Source organism: Saimiri boliviensis, chromosome X, assembly GCF_048565385.1.
Source record: "Saimiri boliviensis isolate mSaiBol1 chromosome X, mSaiBol1.pri, whole genome shotgun sequence".
Lineage (NCBI taxonomy): Eukaryota > Metazoa > Chordata > Mammalia > Primates > Cebidae > Saimiri > Saimiri boliviensis.
In genome coordinates, this window is record NC_133470.1 from 70,978,175 (window position 1) to 70,987,514 (window position 9,340).

The window sequence follows — 9,340 nt, forward strand, 5'->3', positions numbered from 1 at the left end:
AAATGAATGAAGGAATTTCTCAGCAGTTGTATAAACACAGCTGTCACTATATAATATGAAATTTAAGTATGTCCAGTTCATAAATTACTTATTCATACCACAAAGGTGAAATAATATTTCAGCTGGGTTATAAAAGATGAGCAAAATTTTGACAGAGGCAATGGAGAATTTTATATCCAGAAACAACCAGTTAGTTAAAAGCAGAACTGGGCTGTGATATTACATTATGAGATGCAATATTACAACATGATTCTGAAGGATGAAACTAACTACAGGAGGAAACAATTTACAGCTGAGAAGCCAGTCAAAGTGGATGATGGGAGAAACACAGAGTTGGCAAGTGGTGTGATAAGCATGATGACAGCCTAAGGGAAATAAAAGCAACATAGAATATGTGATGCCTCTTTGCAACACTTTTTTTTTCTCAGAGAAATACTGTTTATGTTCTTAGCCTACTTTTCGATGGGTTTATTTGTTTTGTTTTGATTTTTTCTTGTTGATTTGAGTTTGTTGTAGATTCTGGACAGTATTTATTTGTCATATACACAGATTATGAAAATTTTTTCCCCACTCTGTGGGTTGTCTGTTTACTCTGCTAACTGTTCCTTTTGTCATGCAAAATCTCTTTAGTTTAATTAAGTCCCAGTTATTTATCTTTGTTTTTATTTCATTTGCTTTTGGGATCTTGGTCATGAAATGCTTGCCTAAGCCACTGTCTAGAAGGGTATTTCCAGTGTTACCTTCTGGAATGTTTATAGTCTCACAAATCACAACTAAAGAACTTACTAATGTAACCAAATACCACCTGTTCCCCAATAACCTATGGAAATAAACATAAAATAAAATAAAAAATAAAGAAATATTAAATTATAAAATAGGTGGGAGGAAATGCTGGTTTGGTCTATGATAACTTTTTGATTCATTTTTAAATTGCATGCACTTTGCAAAGATTGTTTTTCCTATTTCTTTAACTGTTTTACTGTGTTGCTACTTTGCTATGCTCAAGCATAGAAATAAATGCCTTCATCATCCACCATGAGATTTGGTGTCTTCTTGTTGACTTCTGACTCTCAATAATAAATCTAATTCCACGCACTGTCTTTCTTAGAAGATGTCTTATTTTCATAGGTATGTACGGGCCATAGTGGTTTGCATGCTCTGCACATGTACCCTAAAACTTAAAGTATGATAAATTTAATAAAAAAGGCAGTCCTGGCTTGGTGGTTCACACCTGTAATCCCAGCCCTTTGAGAGGCAGAGGTGGGTGGATTGTTTGACCCCAGGAGTTTGAGACCAGCCTGGGCAACACAGCAAAACCCTATCTCTATTAAAAATAGAATTTTTTTAAAAAAAGAAAATGTCTTTTTAAAAAAGTCTTTTTGATAAAGAAATGTCTGTTTAAAAAAAGAGGGGCCGGGCGTGGTGGCTCAAGCCTGTAATCCCAGCACTTTGCGAGGCCGAGGCGGGTGGATCATGAGGTCAACAGATCGAGACCATCCTGGTCAACATGGTGAAACTCCGTCTCTACTAAAAATAAAAAAAAATAAAAAAAAAAAAAAAAAAAAAAATTAGCTGGGCATGGTGGCGCGTGCCTGTAATCCCAGCTACTCAGGAGGCTGAGGCAGGAGAATTGCCTGAACCCAGGAGGCAGAGGTTGCGGTGAGCCGAGATCGCACCATTGCACTCCAGCATGGGTAACAAGAGCGAAACTCTGTCTCAAAAAAAGAAAAAAAAAAAAGAAATGCTCTAGAATATGACATTTCTAGTGCCTCTCCCAAATCACAATATACAGGTAGAAGTTATGCCACACATGTATTTGAGAATAAAACAAGCCAGCATTTTGTTTCAATTATTTGGGATGCATAATAATATGGAAAAAATACTGAACTGTGAATCAAGAGTGCTATAATAAGACATATTTCTGAGAATAAAAACAATATCTGTATAATAAAAAATGAAGAAATAGGAACAGATAATTTATACAGGAGAAAATCAATGTAAGAGGAAAAATCATGAAAAAATATTGGCCATGGTTAGTAATCAAAGCAACCCCTAGAGATTATTTTGTACCTAGTAATGTGACTATTATATATCTATAAGTCTTATGTATATTAACTATATGAATACATAAAATATAATTTTTACATGTATTGTATATGTATGATATGTCTTACAACTGTTGAAGCTTCAGTGACAGCAGTACATTTACTCACTGCTGACTTCAGAAAAGGACTAATATAAACCAGCTTAACCTTCCTCTGGGCCTATATGGGAATATATAAGAAGAGTCATAAATGGTAAAATAATATTTGACTCAATAATCCCACCCCTAAAAATATAATAAAAAATTTTCAGAAGAAAAAACAAACTCTATGCATAAAGAACATGAGTGTAATACTGTCTATAAAAGAAAAACTTTGGTATAAATGTATAATATATAAAATTATGTATACTTATAAATTAATGTATAAAATATATAGGTATAATGTATAAAATTAAAGGGGGTGTTAGTAATATCTGAAACTGATCAGTATGCATTCATTGAAATAATAATGATGGAGCCTAGGGAAATAGAGGGACAAGTTTGTATTATAAGGCTAAAATAAATAAGCAAGGAAAAATCTTCATGTTCATGGATGAAGAGTATGCATTAATATGCAAATTTGAAAATAATTGTGTTAATGTGGTGGAATTTGGGGTGACTACAAGATATTTTAAATATATTTTCATTTTTTACATTGTATTTTTATTTTTAAAGTTCAAATCCATTAATGTAGTTGTGAAAGTTTAGGCTAATGGAGTTACGTTGCTGGGCTTAGTTCCTGTACAAACACTGATGCTTGGACTACCTTTCAGTACTTCTCACCCTTCAAAGTTCATTAAGATTATTCAGGGAGCTTGTTGAATGTACATATTGCTGGACTTTATCTTTAGAGACTGTGACTTGGTAGGACTGGGGTGGAGATCAGAGATCTACATTTTTAATAAGAAATAAAAATGATATCCAAGTTCCCTTTCATCTATTACATTCTGTGCTTTGGTGTGATCCTTAACACACCAAAGATGTCTTGAATAATAGACAAATAAAATCTTTCTTTTTATTTGCATTTTTCTACTTTGTTTCTCAGCCTGAAGCACCGTGGATTCATAAGCTGCTTTAAAGAACAACTGAGCGCTTGGTTTCACAGAACGGCCTTACTACAGTAAGCACCAGCTACTCTCAAATGAACACTTCTACCTCTGTGGAACTGAAATAAAAACAAGCCTTCCATGAGTATCAAGAGCTGCTTTTTTTGTCATATAATTTACAGAAGTGATTTATAGACATGTTTCTTTTTTTAAATGTATCAAATGTCTCAATTATTCAGACCAAAGTAATGTAGCATTTTACCTCATGTTCTGAAGCTTCAGTCTGGAAACCATTTCTAAATTTGGGTTCAAATGTACTCCCCTTCAACACTCTTATCATATTTCATTAAACTTCTCTTTAACTTACAACTCAAACTAAAAGTAAACAGAGAATGAAAGGGAGGAACCAGATCTTCCACACCCTGAAGAGAAATAGAGAACTATATATAGATAGTAACACCTGACAACAATGTTTTGTTTGATCAAATTTTAGTCATGCTCCTGAACTATCGCCTAGGTCTATCTAAGCATTTCCCTTATAAAATCCGTGTTAGCAAAAAAGCTGCTAAATCAGTTTAGCAAGAGTATTACACCCTTAATAGCTGATTCTTCATTATATGATCAGGTTTCTCATCCTCCACCATCCTCCAGGAGATTTCTCAACACCCTGGAATCCTGTTAAGTCAGTATAGCCAGAATCCTCCCTTAACCCCAATGTTACCTCTCAGTAATTTTCCATCCACTGACTGACACCCTGCTCTTTGGCTATAAATTCCTATTTGCTCATGCTACATTCATAGTTGAGCCCAATCTCTCTTCTCCAAGGAAACACCCCATTCCCATGGTTCCTATACCTATTATGATAGTTCCCCTTTGAAGAAAGTCTGCTTACATCTTCAATGAGTGTCAGTGAATACTTTTTCTTTAATGCCTTATCCCTTCCACACACATATAGAATTCTAAACCTAATTATTTACTTTTACTTCTTTTTATCATTTTATTTATTTATTTAATGATAAACTGCAAATGTTCATGAGGTAATAACACACATTTCTCAATCACTTTACATATTTCTATGAATATGCATGTCACATTATTTCCTGAGAGCCGGATACTGGTGTGGAAGGAGAGAGAAATAGAGAGAGATAAGTATGAAGGCCTCTTTCATTTCACCCAGTCTGCTTTCTGCCTTTTGGTTATAATCTTGACTTCAGTTTGCTCTCAGATGACAACATTTCAGCTCCAACTCTTAAAGCGGTGTTAAATTTCTAAACCATATAATAACTTTACATATATCTACATGACATATATTTTATAAAGTTACAAGAAAAGTTTAGAAACAATCCAATTAGCTCTCAATAAGTGATTCAATGACTTGCTGAATATATAATAGTACTTAAACACAATGGAATGCTGTGTGAATGTGAAAAAGAATAAGAAAGCTATGTAGTGTCCTGGGAAGTGCTTCAATATAAATTTAAGAGAAAAAAATCAAGGTGCAAAAGGAAGATATGTTTTGTTATTTATAGCATTTTTAAAAGTAAGGAAGGGCTGACATATATCTGCATTTTCCTATGTTTGCATAAAGAGACTGTGGTAGGATGCAAAATAAATAATAAAAGTGGTTACCCATAAGGGAAGAGTGGTATTTGGAGAAATAATATGTTAGAGAAAGAGATGAAGTTTAGACCTACTACTAATATTCAGCCAGTACACATTGAATGACCCGTAATGGTTGAAAAAATACAACCATATTTCTAAATCAGTTGGTAAATGGCAGCTACACTGTTCACCACCCCTTCCCCTGACACCTTGAATGCTGCCCAGCTTTCTCTCCTGGAACATCAGGGATATTCCAGGAATCAAAAGTAAGGACATAGTTACAAGTATAAAAGACTTATTTGGTGAAACACTTGTGAAAGGTAAAAGGAGACACAGCAGAAGTAGGCAAGAAGAGACTGTAGACTGCCATGCAAGCGGGCATCCATGAAAGAAGAAAGGAAACAAAAGAGCCTCACCTGTATTGCGGCTCAGGGAAAATCTCAGCCAGGTCAATGAGAAGCCCAGAGCAAAGACTGCTCTTTAGAGGAATCTATGTTAGGCAGAAATACCCAGGCCTTAGTACTCTCACAGTGCTTTATTACTGTCTTGGAAAGTCCAGTGAGAGTGTAGCTGCAGCTTGAATACTAGTGATTCTCAAATGAGCAGAGGCTGTCAGCTGATGCTACTCCTCAGAAAAATCCCCCCTGAAGTGTGCAGCAATTTCCCTTGACCATCACAGCACAAATCTATTTCTTTATCCATATTCACTCCTCAAAAGTTTTGTGGGTTTTTCCTCCTTAGGAAAAACTTAAAAGAGGAAGGGTAGAGGAAAAACCACAGTCCTTATCCCTCCAGTTCATCTTAGGGCCACAGCTGGTCTTCTTCCTTATACATTGTTCATCCTAATTTCCTCTCATTCTCCTATGTGTCTTGGTGTCTTACCTGGTGTTATAATCTGAAATTTCATTTCTGAAGGGTCTGAACTCTTAGTAATTGCAATCTTCTCAGGCTCTATTCACAGTTAAAATTGTGCAAGGGATTGCAAAGAGAAGCCCAAATGGATCTTGTGGCTTCTGCCAATATTCTTTCATTTCCACATTGCAAAAAGCAACTCTACCTCCCCTCTGCTTGTTGGATTAAATTACCCTTCTCAAAACGGTGATTCTTTTCAACATGTTGTTTCTAGGTATAAGGAGTAAAAAGTTCCCTAGCAACAGCTGTAACTTGTCCTTCAGTGGGACTCTTGCTATGTCCCTTGGCAAGCTTTATGTCCCTCTTTTCGGATAAGGACTTATAACTATGTAGAGCCTAGAGCTGCTGTGACAAGAAGTACATGGCCTCCCAGTGAGTCATTTTGAGAGTGATGGCAAGTGGGGCCACTCTTAATTCTATCTTTTATGGCATATGTGTTCTTCCTATTGAGGATAAAACACCATTTATAAATATCTGTTATAATTTTTATACTGCAGCTTACAGATGGAGCTTCATCTTGCAGAGTATTGCATTCGAGCTAATACTTCCTCATTGTGACTTCAGTAGGTCATTCAAGCTCTTTGTGAGGTCAGTTGCTTCTGAATGGTGCAGTATGTAGTATGACCATGTACTCCATGATTATGCGGCCCATTTACATACCTCCCTTACAGCTTAATCCCCTGGTCAGATGCTATTCTTCCTCAAGGCTACCCCTGATTTTGGGTGTAAGGCAAGAGCTGCTCATTTTCAGCTAGAACTCACATATTCAGCCAAAATATTTATAAATCAAGCTCAGGCATTTTTCTCTTCCATCAGATGGTCATAGGTATAAATTAAAGAAGGATGCTGGAGCAAGCATAGTGGATGATATGGAGGTCTGTAGTACCTGCTCACGAAGCTCACTTATACCCTCTGGTCCTACTCAGGCATGATCCCAGAGTGACCATATTATACTTTTAGATACCTTTACAGCAGCACCACACTCTCAGTACCAATTTACTGTATTAGTCTGTTCTCACATTGCCAATAAAGACATACCAGAGACTGGATAATTTATAAAGGAAAGAGGTTTAATGGACTCACATTTTCATATGGCTAGGGCAACTTCACAATCACGGCCAAAGACGAAGGAAGAACAAGAACAAAGGGACACTTTACATGGTGGCAGGCAAGAGAGCTTGTGCAGGGGAACTCCCATTTATAAAACCATCAGATCTCCTGAAACTTATCCACTATCACCAGAACAGCATAAGAAGGACCTGCACTATTATTCAATTAACTCCCACCGGAACTTTCTCATGACACGTGGGAATTATGGGAGCTAAAATTCAAGATGAAATTTGGGTAGGGACACAGCCAAACCATATCAACAAATAATGAGAACAGTGTCTATAGGCAGATTTTCAATCCTCATCCTCCCACCACCTCCACTCTCAAGTACTCCTCAATGTTCGCTGTCTGTTGTTGTCTTCTTTGTGTCCATATACTTGATGTTTATCTACCACTTATAAGTGAGAACATGCAGTATTTAGTTTTCTATTCTCGTTTAGTTCACTTACAATAATGGCTGCCAGCTCTACCGTCTTGTTGCAAATAACATGATTTCTTTCTTTTGTATGGCTGTGTAGTGTTCCATGGGGTATATTATCACATATTTTATATCCAGTCTACTGTTGATGGACATTTAGGTTGATTTCATATCTTTGCTAGTGTGAATAGTGCTGCGATTAACAGAGGCATGCATGTGTATTTATGGTAGAATGATTTATATTTCTGTGGGCATATATACCCAATAATTGGAATGCTGATTTGAAAGGTAGTTAAGTTATGAGTTCTTTGAGGAATCACAACAATACTTTCCACAAAGGCTGAACAAATTTACACTTCCATCAGTAGTGTAAAAGTGTTCCTTTTCTCTGCAACCTTGCCAGCATCTGTTATTTTTATTTTTATTTTTTTGGCTTTTTAATAATAGCTATTCTGGTTGGTGTGAGCTAATACCTCATTTGGTTTAAATTTGTATTACTCTAATGATTAGTGATATTGAGAATTTATTCATATTTTTGTCAGCTGCATGTATGTCTTCTTTCTCAAAATGTCTGCTCAAGTCTTTTGCCCACATTTTAATGGGGCTGATTGTTTTTGCTTGTAAATTTGTTTAAGTTCTTTATAGATTCTGAATGTTAGACTTTTGCTGGATGCATAATTTGCAAATATTTTCTCCTGTTCTGTAGGTTGTCTGTTTATTCTGTTGACAGTGTCTTTTGCCATGAGAAAACTCTTTAATTAGGTTGCATCTGTCAATTTCTGTTGTTGCAATCGCTTTTGATATCTTCATTGGTGAAATCATTGACAGTTCCTATATTCAAAATGGTATTTACTAGGTTATCTTTCAGAACTTTTGTACTTTATGTTTTGCATGTAAATCTTTAATACAGCTTGAGTTGATTTTTGTATATGGTGTAAGAAGGAGTTCAGTTTCAATCTTCTACATATGGCCAGCCAGTTATCTGAGAATCATTTATTGAATAGAGTGTTTTTTCCCACTGCTTGTTCTCCTCAACTTTGACAAAGATCAAATGATTGTAGGTGTGCAAGATTATTTTTGTACTCTCTGTTTTGTTCATTGGTCTATGTTTCTGTTTTTGCACCAGTTTTGGTTACTTTGTTTTGCATGATAGTTGAAGTCAGGTAATATGATGTCTCCAGCTTTGTTCTTTTTGTTGAGGATTCGCTTGGCTATTTGAAATGTTTTTTGGTTCCACATGAATTTTTATTTATTTTTTTTAGTTCTATGAAGAATGTAATTGGTGCTTTGGTAGGAACAGCATTGAATCTGTAAATGGCTTTGGGCAGTATAGACATTTTAACAATATTGATTCTCTTATTCATGAATATGAAATATTTCTCCATTTGTTTGTGTAATCTCTTATCTCTTTGAGTTGTGTTTTGTAATTCTCATTTTAAAGATCTTTTTTCCTCCCTGTCAGTTGTATTCCTAGGTATTTTATTCTTTTTGTGCCTACTGTGAACGAGATTGCATTCTTGATTTGGCTCTTAGTTTCGATGTTTTTTGTGTGTAGGAATGCTACTGATGTTTCCACATTGATTTTCTTTTTCTCTTCAACTACAGGTCTCTTCTTTACAATGACTTAAACACCAGTGTGGAGACTTAGATTTAAACAGCCTCGTTTCTTTGCTCTGTGCTTTCGAAGGGGTAGGGACTGCATTTCCCACCTTGACTGAGTAAAGTTGAAACCTTGTAAATAAATAAATAATTTTCTAAAATCACAAAATCCAAATGAGACCTAGTTTCCAGCAAGGGGCAGGACGTTTCCTGGCACCCACTGTCACTGCTCTGCTTGAGGTCCTGGCCATGCCTGCCGCAAGGAGGATGCAGCAAGGATGGCTTCCCTTCTTCTATTTACTGCTCTCCAGAAGGGCCAAAAATCCCGCCTGCTGGAGCTGATGGCATCACGTTCTGAGAAAAATCTTGCTAAGGCACGTCGTCCGGCAGCACCAGCACTTTACCCTGAGTGATGGAAAACTGAAACTTTGTACAAAACTGGGCTATCACTCACCGTCTTAGGGAGCAGATTTATCGATTGAACACTGCTTGGCCCTTTTCCATGACTACTTTGATCCTGGCCCTTGGGGCAGCTGAAAAAAAACCTCTGGGGCCACAATCAAATGAAAG

The 9,340-nt window shown here is 36.3% G+C and overlaps 1 protein-coding gene across 2 annotated transcripts in view; it reads left to right on the top strand.

Annotated features, from left to right (window-relative positions):
* Positions 1 to 3,275, top strand: part of CYLC1 (cylicin 1) — a 41,410-nt gene extending 38,135 nt beyond the window's left edge. For both annotated transcript variants that reach the window (XM_003936822.4, XM_010347339.3), the window contains one exon: positions 3,129 to 3,275. In XM_003936822.4, coding sequence (XP_003936871.1) covers positions 3,129 to 3,161 — 33 coding nt within the window. In that variant the 3' untranslated portion in view covers positions 3,162 to 3,275. The remainder of the gene's footprint in view (positions 1 to 3,128) is intronic.
* The last annotated feature ends 6,065 nt before the right edge of the window (positions 3,276 to 9,340 follow it).